Here is a 17,607-nt window from a genome sequence, read left to right on the forward strand (position 1 = left end):
CCTCCCCCCCTCACTAACCCCCCCTCCCCCCCTCACTAACCCCCCCTCCCCCCCTCACTAACCCCCCCCTCCCCCCCCTCACTAACCCCCCCTCCCCCCCCTCACTAACCCCCCCTCCCCCCCCTCACTAACCCCCCCTCACTAACCCCCCTCCCCCCTCACTAACCCCCCCTCATTAACCCCCCTCCCCCCTCACTAACCCCCCTCCCCCCTCACTAACCCCCCCTCCCCCCCTCACTAACCCCCCCTCACTAACCCCCCTCCCCCCTCACTAACCCCCCCTCCCCCCCCTCACTAACCCCCTCTCCCCCCCCTCACTAACCCCCCCTCCCCCCCTCACTAACCCCCCCTCCCCCACCTCCCCAACCCCCCCTCCCCCCTCACTAACCCCCCCTCCCCCCCTCCCCCCTCACTAACCCCCCCTCCCCCCCTCCCCCCTCACTAACCCCCCCTCCCCCCCTCCCCCCTCACTAACCCCCCCTCCCCCCCCTCACTAACCCCCCCTCCCCCCTCACTAACCCCCCCTCCCCCCTCACTAACCCCCCTCCCCCCCTCACTAACCCCCCCCTCCCCAACCCCCCCTCCCCCCTCACTAAGCCCCCCTCACTAACGCCCCTCCCCCCTCACTAACGCCCCTCCCCCCTCACTAACCCCCCTCCCCCCTCACTAACCCCCCCTCACTAACGCCCCTCCCCCCTCACTAACCCCCCCTCACTAATCCCCCCTCCCCCTCACTAACCCCCCCTCCCCCCTCACTAACCCCCCCTCCCCCCTCACTAACCCCCCTCCCCCCCTCACTAACCCCCCCTCCCCCCCTCACTAACCCCCCCTCCCCCCCCTCACTAACCCCCCCTCCCCCCCCGCACTAAGCCCCCTCCCCCCCTCACTAACCCCCCTCCCCCCCTCACTAACCCCCCCTCCCCCCCTCACTAACCCCCCCTCCCCCCCTCACTAACCCCCCTCCCCCCCTCACTAACCCCCCTCCCCCCCCTCACTAACCCCCTCCCCCCCCTCACTAACCCCCCCTCCCCCCCTCACTAACCCCCCCTCCCCCCCCTCACTAACCCCCCCTCCCCCCCCTCACTAACACCCCCTCCCCCCCCTCACTAACCCCCCTCCCCCCCCTCACTAACCCCCCCCTCCCCCCCCTCACTAACCCCCCCCTCCCCCCCTCACTAACCCCCCCCTCCCCCCCCTCACTAACCCCCCCCTCCCCCCCCTCACTAACCCCCCCTCCCCCCCTCACTAACCCCCCCCTCACTAACCCCCCCCTCCCCCCCTAACCCCCCCCTCACTAACCCCCCCTCCCCCCCTCACTAACCCCCCCTCACTAACTCTCCCCCCTCCCCCCCTCACTACCCCCCCCACCACCCCCGCCCCTCTCTTCCCCCACTCTCTTTCCCCCCCACTCTCTTTCCCCCCCCACTCTCTTTCCCCCCCCCACTCTCTTTCCCCCCCCACTCTCTTTCCCCCCCACTCTCTTTCCCCCCCCCACTCTCTTTCCCCCCCCACTCTCTTTCCCCCCCCACTCTCTTTCCCCCCCCACTCTCTTTCCCCCCCCACTCTCTTTCCCCCCCCACTCTCTTTCCCCCCCCACTCTCTTTCCCCCCCCACTCTCTTTCCCCCCCCACTCTCTTTCCCCCCCCACTCTCTTCCCCCCCCACTCTCTTTCCCCCCCCACTCTCTTTCCCCCCCCACTCTCTTTCCCCCCCCACTCTCTTTCCCCCCCCACTCTCTTTCCCCCCCCACTCTCTTTCCCCCCCCACTCTCTTTCCCCCCCCACTCTCTTTCCCCCCCCACTCTCTTTCCCCCCCCACTCTCTTTCCCCCCCCACTCTCTTTCCCCCCCCACTCTCTTTCCCCCCCCACTCTCTTTCCCCCCCCACTCTCTTTCCCCCCCCACTCTCTTTCCCCCCCCACTCTCTTTTCCCCCCACACTCTCTTTCCCCCCCCACTCTCTTTCCCCCCCCACTCTCTTCCCCCCCCACTCTCTTTCCCCCCCCCACTCTCTTTCCCCCCCCCCACTCTCTTCCCCCCCCCCACTCTCTTCCCCCCCCCCCACTCTCTTCCCCCCCCCCACTCTCTTCCCCCCCCCCACTCTCTTCCCCCCCCCACTCTCTTCCCCCCCCCCACTCTCTTCCCCCCCCCCACTCTCTTCCCCCCCCCACTCTCTTCCCCCCCCCCACTCTCTTCCCCCCCCCCCACTCTCTTCCCCCCCCCACTCTCTTCCCCCCCCTCCGCCCCCTCTCTTCCCCCCCCCTCCGCCCCCTCTCTTCCCCCCCCTCCGCCCCCTCTCTTCCCCCCCCCTCCGCCCCCTCTCTTCCCCCCCCCTCCGCCCCCTCTCTTCCCCCCCCCTCCGCCCCCTCTCTTCCCCCCCCTCCGCCCCCTCTCTTCCCCCCCCTCCGCCCCCTCTCTTCCCCCCCCTCCGCCCCCTCTCTTCCCCCCCTCCGCCCCCTCTCTTCCCCCCCCTCCGCCCCCTCTCTTCCCCCCCCTCCGCCCCCTCTCTTCCCCCCCCTCCGCCCCCTCTCTTCCCCCCCCTCCGCCCCCTCTCTTCCCCCCCCTCCGCCCCCTCTCTTCCCCCCCCTCCGCCCCCTCTCTTCCCCCCCCCTCCGCCCCCTCTCTTCCCCCCCCTCCGCCCCCTCTCTTCCCCCCCCTCCGCCCCCTCTCTTCCCCCCCCCTCCGCCCCCTCTCTTCCCCCCCCTCCGCCCCCTCTCTTCCCCCCCCCTCCGCCCCCTCTCTTCCCCCCCCCTCCGCCCCCTCTCTTCCCCCCCCCTCCGCCCCCTCTCTTCCCCCCCCTCCGCCCCCTCTCTTCCCCCCCCCTCCGCCCCCTCTCTTCCCCCCCCCTCCGCCCCCTCTCTTCCCCCCCCCTCCGCCCCCTCTCTTCCCCCCCCCTCCGCCCCCTCTCTTCCCCCCCCTCCGCCCCCTCTCTTCCCCCCCCCTCCGCCCCCTCTCTTCCCCCCCCCTCCGCCCCCTCTCTTCCCCCCCCTCCGCCCCCTCTCTTCCCCCCCCTCCGCCCCCTCTCTTCCCCCCCCTCCGCCCCCTCTCTTCCCCCCCCTCCGCCCCCTCTCTTCCCCCCCCCTCCGCCCCCTCTCTTCCCCCCCCCTCCGCCCCCTCTCTTCCCCCCCCCTCCGCCCCCTCTCTTCCCCCCCCCTCCGCCCCCTCTCTTCCCCCCCCCCTCCCGCCCCCCTCTCTTCCCCCCCCCTCCGCCCCCTCTCTTCCCCCCCCCCTCCGCCCCCTCTCTTCCCCCCCCCCTCCGCCCCCTCTCTTCCCCCCCCCTCCGCCCCCTCTCTTCCCCCCCCCTCCGCCCCCTCTCTTCCCCCCCCCCTCCGCCCCCCTCTCTTCCCCCCCCCTCCGCCCCCTCTCTTCCCCCCCCCCTCCGCCCCCTCTCTTCCCCGCCCCCCGCTCCGCCCCTCCCCTCTCTTCCCCGCCCCCGCTCCGCCCCTCCCCTCTCTCCCCCCCCACTCCCTCTCCCCCCCACTCCCACCCCCACCCCTCCCTCTCACCCCCCCACTCCCACTCCCTCTCCCCCCCACTCCCACCCCCACCCCTCCCTCTCCCTCCCCCCACTCCCACCCCCACCCCTCCCTCTCCCCCCCCCCCACTCCCACCCCCACCCCTCTCTCTCCCACCCCTCTCTCCCCACCCCCCCCCCCCACTCCCATCCCCACCCCTCTCTTCTTCCCCACCCCGTCCCTGTCCCAGTCTCCGTCTCCGTATCCACCCCGCCCTCATCCCCTCTCCAGTGCAGTCTCCATGCTGTGTGCAAGTCTTGTGGCCAGTTGGAGTTGGACCACAGATTTATGTACAAGCTGTCCCTTAGATTGCCCAGTGACCACGCATACACCTGATATATGCCCATGAGCCCTCATAGATTGCCTGCCCCTAAATCTGCATCTAAACCAGCAGTATGCCATTTTATCCCTGGGCAAACTGGCACCTGTGATGTCCTAGTTCCTGTACAGTGGTCAGTCTTGGTGTGCCAATCCTGTCCTCAACATCCCAGTTTGCATGCTTTCTAGGCCATAAACATGCCTTAATTTTTTTTGTTTGTTTCTGTGTTGCTGGTAACCTTGTTACCGAGGTGCCAGGATTGAAAACGTTTGAGAAGGTTAAATCTTACTTTCAAAGTATTTTCCTCTGACAGAGGCTTCGTGCTGCTGTTCACTACACAGTTGGACGTCTTTGTCAGGAGGTCGGGGAAGATAAAGAGGTAGAGTTCAGTAAACAAACCATTGCTGCCATAGCAGAAACAACCTTCAGACAATGTGGTATGTATGCATTGAAATGCTCAATAAGACGTTTGCTCTTCTGTATCCACTGGAGCAATACAGTCTTTCCGTGCTTTTAATTTTCTCTCTTTATCCTTCTTATGTTGCGCATCATATTTCAGCCATGGGAAAAGGCAGACAATTTGCTGTCAAATGTCTGTCCCTCAAACCAGCCACTAAAGAAGAAGAGAGAGCAGCTTGGGATTACAGACCTTTCACTGACTTATCACTTTGTCTTCACCAGCTGCTTTCCTCTGACTTCATTAGATTGTAAACTTGCAGTGTGAGGACCTGACTATAATGGCAGAGAATTTGATTTCTAATGTGAATGAACATATCCGGTCCACACCTGGATAAGGTGAAAATCCAGCTTGTAAGGATGAGAGGAGTATGGGGAGGGAAATGAACTGTGGGTGTCTACAAGGCCAACGTGTCAGGAGGAGGATTGAACTGTGAACTTGGTAGTCAAATAAGACTAGTGTGTGTATGAGAATAGAGGCCGTTGTTATGGGTGATGTCAATTTAGCAAGGATAAAATGGGAAATCTATAAAGGGTGCTGGCTGGGTGAAAAGATGATCTTGTTAAGACAGAGCAAGTTGTGAATTTATTTGTTAAGTTTAATGATCATTTGGTAACAGCCACATGGCAAGGATTTTTGATGGTATCAGATAACTCCTAACATTCAAGTTTTCACAGTTTGAAATTGCAGTTAGTTTCATTTGAGGAAATGTATCTTGAGCTGTATTATCTCGAGTATTTGTGCAGCATTTAGTGCCTTGCAGTCTGACTTAAAGCTAACATTTATTTATACTTGTTTTTTAAATGTTACATTTGTCTAAAAATACGAAAGACAAAACCGTTTGTCTTAAGCTGGCGTGATGTTATCAAAATGCCATTGAGGGGAAATTATGCTATAAGGAAGCTGATAAAAATCGCTTTGCTACCTAGTCATTTCGTAAAGAACAGAGCAGTTATGTTCAATCAGCATTTTTGAAACAGACTTAGCAGATCTACCATGGCATTGCTCACAGTGAGCCAGAGGTTTTATTAAAATTGATGTTGTGCTAAGTGAATCCATCCATGAACTAATAACCCAGTGAATGTGCATTTCATATTCCTTGTCTAGTTTGAGTTCAGTTTAAAAAGTCTGGAAGTAAGAAGCTGGTTTCAGTAAAAGTGATGATGAAGCTTCCATCCCTGTGGTTGACTCTTAATCACCTTCCAAAGTTGGATACTCAGTTGCAAAAAACCAGGGATGGGCTAAAAATGCCAGTCTAGATCACAGAATCCATGCTTTGAGAATGAAAAAGACACTGGGGGAGCCCCTGTACTCTGGTAGGTAATGAAAAACAGGCCTGAGACCTGGCAGTGCTGGATGGATATCACGGTGTAGCAGTAAGTATGCCTCCAGAGTCATCCTAAGGTTCCTGAACAGAGCTTTTGGGAATGTTGGGTGAGTCCTGGGATCCTAGGGAGTGGGATTTTAGGATATGAACCATCAGAGAGGAAAGTCTTTGTTTTTGTGAGCATTGGGGTGACCCTGAGATCAAGAAGCATTAGGAGTATGTTCGCATTGAGCTGGCATTCTTGAAGTGGGGGGTGGAAGCATCTGAACTCTGAAGAGCGGGTCTTGAAATCCAGCAGTGTTGGAGAAGAGGTTTTGAAACAGACAGGGAACATGTTTCCATAAACGTAGATTATGTATAATGGTCAGAAAGTTATTGGATAGTTTCCAAATGTTTTTTAATATAACTTAAATTCTCAACCTTCAGAAATAGTTGAGGAGACATATATTAACTGTCTACAATCAAAAGAAATGATAATTAGTGCAGAAATTAGTTTACGTAGTCCAATAATTTAGAGATGCGAATTACTTTTAGTGCTTCATGGGTTTACATAGGATGTGTGGCACAGAAACAGCCTATTCAGCCCAACCAGCCCATGACAGTGTTTATGCTTCACTCAAGCCTCTACCCATCTTTCCTTACTTAAATCTATCACCATGCTCTCTATTCCCTTCTCCCTCGTACTTCTCTAGCTTTTCCTTAACTGCATTTATTCTATTTGCTTCATCCACTACTTGTAAAGCAGGTTTCAAATTCTCACCACTCTTTAGGTAAAGAAATTTCTTCTGAATTCCTTATTGGATTTCATGGTGACTATCTTGTATTGATGACCTCTAGTTAGGCTTTATGAAGTTGGATGTTAATTTTTTAAAATATTTTTGGGAAAATGGCAGTATTCTGTAAAGAAAGCTGTGTGTGTGTCCATGGGTGGTTAAACTGGGGGAAGGTTCATAGAGTCAGCTTGCTTATAGGAACTGAGAGATGAAAGGTAAAGGTTCTAGATGCATGCGTTTGTAGAGAGAGACTATGGTGAAGTTGAATGTATGAGTAAATAGGTTGGGTTTTGAAATTTGCATTAGGGGATAGATAGTGACTTAACTTTTCAGCTGCTAAATTTCACAGAATCACACAGTGCAGGAGAGGCCCTCCGACACATCGAGTCTGCACTGACACGTGAGAAACACCTGACCTGCCTACCTAATCCCATTTACCAGCACTTGGCCCATAGCCTTGAATGTTATGACCTGCCAAGTGCTCATCCAGGTATTTTTTAAAGGATGTGAGGCAACCCGCCTCCACCACCCTCCCAGGCAGCACATTCCAAACCATCACCGCCCTCTGGGTAAAAAAGTTTTTCCTCACATCCCCCCAATCCTCCTGCTCCTCACCTTGAACTTATATCCCCTTGTGACTGACCCTTTAACTAAGGGGAACAGCTGCTCCCTATCCACCCTGTCCATGCCCCTCATAATCTTGTACACCTCGATCAGGTCGCCCCTTAGTCTTCTTTGCTCCAACGAAAACAACCCAAGTCTATCCATCCTCTCTTCATAACTTATATGTTTCATCCCAGGCAACATCCTAGTGAATCTCCTCTGCACCCCCTCCTGTGCAATCACATCCTTCCTATAATGTGGCAACCAGAACTGCACACAGTACTCCAGCTGTGGCCTCACCAAGGTTCTATACAATTCCAACATGACTTCCCTACTTTTGTAATTTATGCCTTGATTGATAAAGGCAAGTGTCCCATATGCCTTTTTCACCACCCCCACTAACATGCCCCTCTGCCCTCAGAGATCTCTGGACACACACGCCAAGGTCCCTTTGTTCCTCAGAACTTCCTAGTGCCATGCCGTTCATTGAATACTTCCTTGTCAAATTATTCCTTCCAAAGTGTGTCACCTCACACTTTTCAGGGTTAAATCCCATCTGCCACTTATCTGCCCATTTGACCATCCCGTCTATATCTTCCTGTAGCCCAAGACACTGAACCTCACTGTTAACCACCTGGCCAATCTTTGTGTCATCTGCAAGCTTACTAATCCTACCCCCCATATAGTCATCTATGTCGTTTATATAAATGACGAATAATAGGGGACCCAGCACAGATCCCTGTGATATGCCACTGGACACTGGCTTCCAGTCACTAAAGCATCCTTCTGTTATCACCCTCTGTCTCCTACAACTAAGCCAATTTTGAATCCACCTTATCAAATTACCTTGTATCCGATGTGCCTTTGCCTTCTTTATAAGTCTCCCATGCGGGACCTTGTCAAAGGCTTTGCTGAAATCCATATAAACTACAGCAACTGCACTACCCTCGTCCACACACCTGGTCACCTCAAAAAAAATCAATTAAGTTTGTTAGGCATGACCTCCCTCTGACAAAGCCATGCTGACTATCCCTGATCAAACCTTGCCTCTCCAAGTGGAGATAGATTCTCTCCTTCAAAATTTTCTCCAATAGTTTCCCTACCACTGAAATGAGACTCACTGGTCTGTAGTTCCCTGGTTTATCTCTACAACCCTTCTTAAATAGCGGAATCACATTAGCTGTTCTCCAGTCCTCTGGCACCTCCCCCGCCAGAGAGGAATTAAAAATTTGGGTCAGAGCCCCTGCGATCTCCTCCCTTGCCTCCCTCAGCAGCCTGGGACACAAATCATCCGGACCTGGAGATTTGTCCACTTTTAAGCCTGCCAACACCTCCAATACCTTGTCACTCCCTATATCAAATTGCTCAAGAACCTCGCAGTCTCTCTCCCCGAGTTCGATACCTTCATCCTCATTCTCTCTGGTGAAGAGGGATGTGAAGTATTCATTCAACACTTTACAGATGTCCTCTGGCTCCACCCATAGATTGCCCCCTTGGTCCCTTATGGGCCCTACTCTTTCCCTGGTTATCCTCTTCCCATTGATGTACTTATAGAATATCTTGGGATTTTCCCTACTTTTACCAGCCAGAGCTTTCTCATATCTCCTCTTTGCTCTCCTAATTGCTTTCTTAAGTTCCACCCTGCACTTTCTGTACTCCACTAATGCCTCCGCTGATTTGCTTCCCTTGTACCTGCTAAAAGCCTCTGTTTTCCTTCTCATCATATCCTGAATATCTCTGGTCATCCATGGTTCTCTGGATTTGTTACTCCTTCCTATCACCCTAGAGGAAACATGTTGAGCCTGTAGCCTCCCCATTTCCTTTTTGAACGTCCCCCACTGCTCCTCTGTGGATTTCCCCACAAGTAACTGTTCCTAGTCTACCTTGGCCAGATCCTGCCTTATTTTACTAAAATCCGCTGTCCGTCAGTCCAAAACATTTTTTTGCAACTTGTCTATTTCTTTGTCCATAACAAGCTTAAACTGTACGATGTTGTGGTTGCTATCACTAAAATGCTTCCCCACCACCACCTCAGCCACCTGTCCGGCTTCATTCCCCAGAATTAGGTTCAGCACTGCGCCGTCCCTTGTTGGACCCTCTACATATTGACCTAAAAAGTTCTCCTGTACACATTTCAATAAATCCACTCCAACCAAGCCCTCAACACTATGTCTATCCCAATTAATGTTGAGAAAGTTGAAATCACCTAATATAATTACCCTTCACTTCAAATGGAGTTTAAGGGACTTTTACAACTTAGAAAAGTTTCATAGATAAAGAAGGGAAGGTTATTAAATTGTATTTGACCTGAAAGTGGGGGCAATAGGAAGACATTAAATATTTTTATATTTTGGAAAAGTTGAGTTCAAAGAGGTGCTGAGGGCACTGGAGTCTAAGATGAAAGGGGGAAATAAGATATTTAAGGAAAGATGTTTAGTTGAGTTGTAGGTGGCTGTGTGGGGGAAATGGCCTGAGACCAGCTCTGTGCTGAGAAAAAGTTGTGAATTTGAAGCAGTCATCCAGTTTCAAGCCAGAAAAGTTTGTTTTCAGAATGCAGTCTGTTTCTAAACTTTCTTGGATTTCCACAGCAGAGTGGAAGAGATTGAGAAGTCTCAGCAGTAGCAGCAGTTTTTGCCTTGGGTAATATTACTGGATTTTTATGGTTAAAAATCTACAAGGGAGCTGTCGCCAAGTAGTTTACTTGCGTTTTCTGACTTTTTTTTAAGGGGAATATTTTGTAAGACTGTTTTAACAGTGTGTAATTTTAACCCTGTGCTTAAGTTTTTTTTCTTCTTGTTCGTAAATCTTTTAATTTTAAAATCCTAAAAGTGTTACTGGGATTCTATGCTTCTGGAATCAGCAGTTTTCCCCTCGTTCTCAAAATACAAAAAAGGTTATGATCAGTAAGACAAGTTTCGCTCTGGGATTTGGCATGCTCAGCGAATAATATTGGCTGCAGTTATAACAACCCAAGGGCAGTGAGAAAGTCACCGCCGAGGGCAGCGAATCAGGTGGAAGTGGAGCTCTGGGTTGCCTGATCTTGATTTTCAGCACGTCAAAATTTGGTAAGCGTGGATGTTCGTCACTTAGGTAATGATGAAACTAGGTAGCCGGTCACATGGTTAGTGGTCTGAAGACCAACCCTGAATTACATCATCTGAATGTGTGTTACTTTATTATTTATTTACATTAACCCGAGGAAAAAGCCGTATTTAGTTAACATAGTTATAATTAACACCGTGTAACCACTCCCAAATAATTAAACAAGGTAAAAACTAACCGTTATGCCAGACTATACAAGTTCATTTAACCATTATGTACAAATTGTCCACCTTACCCACCCACCGGGGATCAGGCGTTAGGCCTCCCACCCTGGAGATGTACAATACCCACCTCGTGCAGCCTCTCCGTCCTTCGTCTTGGGTCTTGTGACATCTCTACGGGTGGTCTCTGAGACAATTCTCTGACTACTGGTCTCTGAAGATCTGTAAAAGTTCCAATGTCAGAGATATTGTCAGTCTCGAAGCAAGCTGGGCGAAGGATTTGTATTTATCGATTGTAACTACTGTATCTTCCTGAGGGGAAATATTCCCTCCTCTGTATCCACTCCATCAAAACCTTGCATAATTTTAACGACTTCTATTGGGTCACCCCTCAGCTGCCTTTTCTCAAGAGAAAAGAGACCTAGCCTGTTCATCCTTTCGTAGTAAGACGCCATGCCAGGTCTCAGGATATAGGAAACAGTGAAGGAAGTGATTTCTTTTTCGTTCATGGGATGTGGGCATTGCTGGCTTGGCCAATGTTTATTGCCCTTCCCGAATTGCCCTTGAGAACTGAGTGGCTTGCTAGGCCATTTCAGAGGGCATTTAAGAATCAAGCACATTGCTTGTGGGTCTGGAGTCACATATAGGCCAGACCAGGTAAATATGGCAGATTTCCTTCCCTAAAAGACATTAGTGAACCAAATGGGTTTTTATGATAATAGACAATGGTTACATGGTCATCATTAGACTTTTGATTCCAGACTTTTATTGAATTCAGATCCTGTAGTGAGTTTTGAACCATGGACCCTGGATCTCTGGATTACCAGTCCAGTGACAATACCACTACACCAACGACTCTGCCTAAATTTAATTTTGGAATTGCCTCTGGGGATTGGGACCTGAATATTGATGGGTACATGACATTTAGGAAAGACAGGAAGTTAGGGAAATATGGAGGGGTGGCTTTGTTAATTAATGATGGTATTAACACAATAGAGAGGGATGACCTAAGTTCAGGAAACCAGGATGTAGAAGTGGTTTGGGTAGAGACAAGAAATGATATAGGCAAGAAGTCTCTTGTGGGAGTGGTGTACAGACCCCCTAACAGTAACTGCACGGTAGGACTGAGTATAAAGGAAGAGATAATGGGAGCTTGTCAGAAAGATATGGCAATAATCATGGGGGATTTTAATCTACATATAGACTAGAAAAATCAGATGAGCAAAGATAGCTTAGATGAGGAGTTAATAGAATGTTTTTGGAATGGTTTCTGAGAACAGCACTTTCTAGAGCCAACCAGAGAACAAGCTATACTAGACCAGGCATTGTGTAATGAGATAGGATTAATTGATGACCTCATAATGAAGGAGCCCCTAGGTAGCAGTGATTATATGTTTAAGGGAGAGAAGAGTGGGTTCAAGACTCGTATTTTAAACTTAAATGAGGGCATGAAAGCAGAGCCAGGTAAAGTAAACTATCAAATTAGCTTAAGGAATAGGTCAATAGAAGTGCAATGGCAGACATTTAAAAGGATATTTCAGAATAGATACATTCCAACAAGAAAGAAAAAATCTAAGGGTAGGACCCACCATCCGTGGTTAACTGAAAAAAAACTTAGTATCAAACTTAAAGAAAACACGTATAATTGTGTAAAGGATGGGTGGCAGGACAGAAGATTGGACAGAATATAACAAAACAGCAACAAATGACTAAAAGAAAGGAGGGAAAAATCAGAGTATGAGAGAAAGCTAGCTAGAAATATAAAAACAGATGGCAAGAGTCTCTACAGATATTGAAAAAAGAAAATAATTAACAAAGTGAGTGTTGGCCCTAGAGAAAGTGAGTTTTGGCAATTAATAAAGGTAAATAAGGAGATGGCAGATGAATTTAACCAGGTATTTTGCATGAGTCTTCACGAAGGAGGATACAAGCAACATCCCAGAAATAGCTGTAAATCGGAAAATGGGAGGAAGGGAGGAATTCAAGAAAATTTCAGTCACCAGGGAAGTGGCAATTAGAAAATTGTTGGAGCTGCGTGCTGACAACCCCCTGGATCCTAATGGACTTCATCCTAGGGTCTTAAAAGAAGTAGCTAGTGATATAGTTGATGCATGGGATTTTAATTTTCCAAAGTATCCTGGATTCGGGGAATGTTCCATTAGATTGGAAAATAGTGAATGTAACTCCTTTAGTCAATAAGGGAGACAGAAAGCAGGAAATACAGGTCAGTTAGCCTAACACCTGTCTTAGGGAAAATGTTGAAGCACTTTGCTAAGGACGTTATAGCATGGCACTTGGGAATAATTCAGGGTAATTAGGCAGAGTCAACATGGTTTTGTGAAGGGAAATCATATTTACCCAATTTATTGGAGTTCTTTGAAGAAGTAACATGTGCTATGGATAAGGGGGAACTGGTGGATGTACTGTACTTGGATTTCCAGAAAGCATTTGATAAGGTGCCACATCAAAGGTTATTGTGGAAAATAAAAGCTCATGGTGTTGGTGGTGACACATTAGCATGGATAGAGAGTTGGCTGGCTGGCAGAAAACAGAGTATGTATAAATGGGTCTTTGTCCGATTGGCAGGATGGGACAAGTGGAGTCCTGTAGGGGTCTACACTGAGGTCTCAACTTTTTACAATTGATATCAATGACTTAGATGAGGGGAACAAAGGCATCGCTGCTAAATTTGCAGATAACACAGAGTCAGGTAGGAAACTGTGTTGTGAAAAAGACATGAGCTTGCAAATGGATAGGTTGAGTGAGTGGGCAAAAATCTGGCAGATGGAGTAGAATGTGGGAAAATGTGAAGTTGTTCACTTTGACAGGAAGAATAAAAAAGCAGAGTATTACTTAAATGGAGAACATCTGCAGAATTCCGAGGTGCAGAGGGATCTAGGTGTTCACAGAGGCATGAGTCACAAAAAGTTAGTATGCAGGTCCAGCAAGTAAGAATAGAAGGATAATGGAATGCTATCTTTTTATTACGAGAGGAATTGAACATAAAAGTAAGGACGTTATGCTTCAATTATACTGGGCATTGGTGAGATCACACCTTGAATACTGTGTGCAGTTTTGGTCTCCTTATTTAAGAAAGGATGTAAATGCATTGGAGGCGGTTCAGGGGAGGTTTATTAGATTGGTACCTAGAATGAGCAGGTTTTCTTATGAGGAAAGGTTGGACAGACTGGGCTTGTTTCCACTAGAGTTTAGGAGAGTGAGGAGTGACTGGATTGAAGTATATAAGATCCTGAACAGTCTCAACAAGGCGAACATGGAAACGATATTTCCCCTGGTGGGTGAGTCCAGAACTAGAGGGCACTGTTTTAAAATTAGGGGTCACTTTTTTAGGATTGTGTGCGGTCTTTGAGAAAGAGCTGACAGGTATGGACTTGAGAGTTATAGAAGTAATTATAGATGCAGATGAGCAAAAACCTTATGGATTATAATTTTCTTGATCTGTTGGGAGCATGGAAGTTAAGTGCAAGCATGGCTGCTGGTGTAATAAAAATCTTGAATTTATATTGCACATTATCATTTCATTGAAATATCTCAGTGCTTCACGATTGTCTTTGAAGCATATTGACCTTTATCTAGTTAAAAAATGGCCAGAGCTATAGAAAGTAAGATATTGGAGAGGTATTCTGGAGTTTTGTCTTATCATGCATTGAGGGGAGGCACAGAGAACCTTTGTAGAATATTTTCTCAGATGATTAATAGATTGGGTAGATTGTCCATAGTCTGTGGAAGAAAACGGCTTAGTGATCTCTATAGCATTTTCTTGTTAATGTGCTTTATGTTCTTAACTCGCTCATTGCTTCCATAATGGTAAATGATAATGGGAGGAACGAGCATTACTTGAACTGTTGGTTTAGTCCTCATGCTCACAAAACATTATGGTTAACTCAGTTTTCAAAAAAATGAACTAGAACAACATAATTCATTCATCCTCGGAGTCTGACTGTTTTGCCTCATCAATTTGTGATTCCTTTGTCTGTTTTCTAAGCCTAATATTTTTAGTCTTTTGCCCAAACTTTCAACTCTCCTTTCTGTGTTAAGACTGAGTTAACTGCACACCATAGGCCTAGTTGTTTTGATCTAAACTATTTTGTTTGAGATGTTTGTGCAAGATGATTGCAAGCTGTGCAAGTCCAATTAATAGAATGAATTGAATGAATGGCAATGCACCTTTGCATAATGCTCTGTAGGGGTGGAGGAAACAATTTTTTTTTACTGTAGTGGTTATCCTTGAAGTTGTTTGTACCTCGCACCAAACTTCAGTGTATTTTTTTTTACGCTGCAGATCCTGGGGGGGAGAAACTGTTGGGACATCTTCATGAACTATTACTTTGTTAGATTAATGTACTCATGTAAACTAAGGAAATTGTCCTGGTAGTTTCTATTTGATATTTTTATAGTCAATTCAGTTTCAAAGATTAATCAGTTATGTGGATTTTTTTTGCTTTGAAAATGGTTCATTAAATGCAATAACATCAAGTGAAGATTTAATTCTCAGTGTAGCATGCAAGCAGACTACCTATAGCATTCCAGGAAATGATAAAATCTTTTGCATTATTGAGACACTGTCAAATGCTTGATCATGTGGTTTAAAAGTTAATCTGGTAAAGAAAAAACCTTGACACTTTTCAGAACAAGATCTAATTTTACTGTGTCTGTAAGGTTGAAAATTTATCAATTTAGTTTTTTGTCTTGGCAACAGACTTTCCTTGCATATGGACATTCTCAAATGGTGCAGCAGTTTAGGAATCCAGATTTATCTCAAAATGGTGGCCTTAGCCATTTTGTTGACTTAATTCGGAGCTTGGCCCCTTTCCAGCTGTTTGCCTTTGGCTCAAATTAATGTTTTTACTCCATAGTGAATCTCCTGTTTGTTTTCTTATGGTATGTCAGAGACTACTCTGCTTTTTAGGGATAGGAGCAGAACCCATTATTTCACTGTTGAGGTAAAGTTGTATCCCTTTAAGGTTGCAAAATCTGACTGCTGTTAAATATGTAGAATGAATTAATTGAGTTTACTTTCTCTTCTGGTTGAATTATTACAATAATGTTTTCAATACCACAACATTGCCCCTAGTTGTCTCTGCTGCAGAATGCTGCTTTTTCTTATTATCTTGCAGCTATCTCACAAAGACCATGGATGTACAGCTAAACGCTGCCATGAGAGGAGTGTCAGGGATATTCAAGTCCACTCCAACTGAGTGGTTCCCAGTGCTGTCCTGCATTGCCCCAGCTGTTGTTTGCCATGATGCCATTGTGTGCCCAGAGATGGAAAAAGTAATGAGCAACACCAGTATTCCCGTTCATCAAGACCTGAAAAACCCATCAAGAAAATGCTTAAAATCGTGCTGACCATTCTGGAAGCAGCAACTAATATTCACACAGCTGTTATCAACCCACTATCCAGATGGACAGAAATCCAACAGCAGAAGCTTCAACCTCCTTGAAGATAGTGAACAGCGTTCAACCAAATGCATGCGCAGCATGGCCATCTGCTCCATATGTGCAAGATGAGGGATGACCCCACGTTCTGCTGTGGCCATGAGTCCCAGGTAATGGAACCCATCCCATCAACCTGCCTGCTAAGATCTTTTGCAGGAGAAACCTCATTTCCCCACTTGGCATCTGAGGAGGCCACTGAACGGATAACCAAACTAGACATCTCATTATTAGCTTTTTGTGTCAGACAAAAGTAATGGTATCGTGACAGATGCAGATGAGGAAGACCAGCATTTCCCCCTAGCCCCTCCTCCATTGTCGAATCTGATTGATTCTTAAATGACACCAGTATTTTCATTTCTCTATTTGGAGGTCCATTCTATGTGTTGGTCACTCACTTTGTGTGAAGAACAACTTCCTAATATCAGTCTTGAATGTGCCTTTCTCCACCCCCATCTCCTCCACAATTTAATTCCGAGTAATATTCCGGGCTTATCTTTTCCACTTACTCTGTCAGTTGGCTCAGTTGGTAGCGTTCTTGCCCATGTATCAGAAGGTTGTGGGTTCAAGTTCCACTCCAGGACTTGAGTACCAAAATCAAGGCTGACATTCCAGTGCAATATTGAGGGAGTACTACACTGTAAGTATGTCCCCTTTCAGGTGAGACATTAAGCCAAGTCTGCCCTTTCGGGTAGATGTAAAAAGATTCCGTGGCACTATTTATGAAGAAGAGCAGGGGCGTTATCCCCAGTGTTCTGGCCAATATTTGTCCCTCAATCAACAGCACAAAACCAGATTATCTGACCATTATCACATTCCTGTTTGTGCAAGCTCAATGTATGCAAATTGGCTGCTGGGTTTCCTACATCCCAACAATGAATGTACTTCCAGCAAAAGTACTTCATTGGCAATGAAGCACTTTGGGTGATCTGTGGTCATGAAAAACACTATATAAATTCAATGTTAAAAATTTCTTCGACTATCTTGTGTTACTCTAAAATCACCTCTCAACTGCTTTTCAAGCTTGAAAACCCAAAAGGTTTTCTTGTCTTTCCTCATAACTTAGACCTTTGACACTTAATGAACCTTGTGTCTTGCGCTCTAATGTGTGAACAATCGCCATTGTGCCTTGACAGTCAAAACTGCACATTGCATTTAAGGTAAGGTCTGACCAAATCACTGAGGTTTTTATCAACTTTTTCAGTGGACTTGTAGTCCACTGTCTTGGTGATGTAGTTCAACATTCTGGTAGCTTTGTTAACTGCCACTCTGTACTGGTTGGACACATTGAGGATTGAGTCCACTAAGGCTTGTAGGTTTCTTTCAACTTCATGGGTGGCTATTTCCACACCATTCATGGAGTTCTTCTGCTCACTTTTCCTTCCTAAGTGCCCTGGATTAAATTTTCATTAGTTATTTTTCTGCTGCTTGCACATATTTTCTAATTTATTCTCTTATACTGAGATACACCTTTGATTCCACTGTCCCTCCTAGTTTTATATTAAGAAAATTAGGATTCGAACTCAATGCAAATGTGAAGTAATTGGAGTAAATTTGGAATGGTATTGTATCCAACCTTGGGGTTCCCACTCATTGCTGCCAAGCACCTATTTTCTTTTATACCCTTTAGCCAGTTTCTTATCTATCCCAATGTTTATCTTGAATATTGCAGCTTTAAACTTAGTAGCTTTTTATATGGAACTTTGTCAAATGTCTTTAAGAAATCTTCTGACACCTTGTTATAAAAATAGAAAATGTTGGAAATACTCATCAACTATGGAGAGAGAATTAGAGTTCATATTCGGTAACCTTTCATCAAAACTGGAAGAAAAATAGTGTAACAGATTTTAAGCAAATGCGGAGGCAGGGAGAGGGGAGAAAGAACAAAATTGTAGAT

The 17,607-nt window shown here is 47.7% G+C and overlaps 1 protein-coding gene across 1 annotated transcript in view; it reads left to right on the forward strand.

Moving 5' to 3' along the window:
* Positions 1–17,607, forward strand: part of cenps (centromere protein S) — a 36,510-nt gene that overhangs the window by 1,595 nt on the left and 17,308 nt on the right. The window contains exon 2 of the mRNA XM_041205814.1: positions 4,144–4,267. Within this exon, the coding sequence (XP_041061748.1) occupies positions 4,144–4,267 (124 nt within the window). The remainder of the gene's footprint in view (positions 1–4,143; positions 4,268–17,607) is intronic.

This window comes from Carcharodon carcharias, chromosome 15, assembly GCF_017639515.1.
Source record: "Carcharodon carcharias isolate sCarCar2 chromosome 15, sCarCar2.pri, whole genome shotgun sequence".
NCBI classification, from domain to species: Eukaryota; Metazoa; Chordata; class Chondrichthyes; order Lamniformes; family Lamnidae; genus Carcharodon; species Carcharodon carcharias.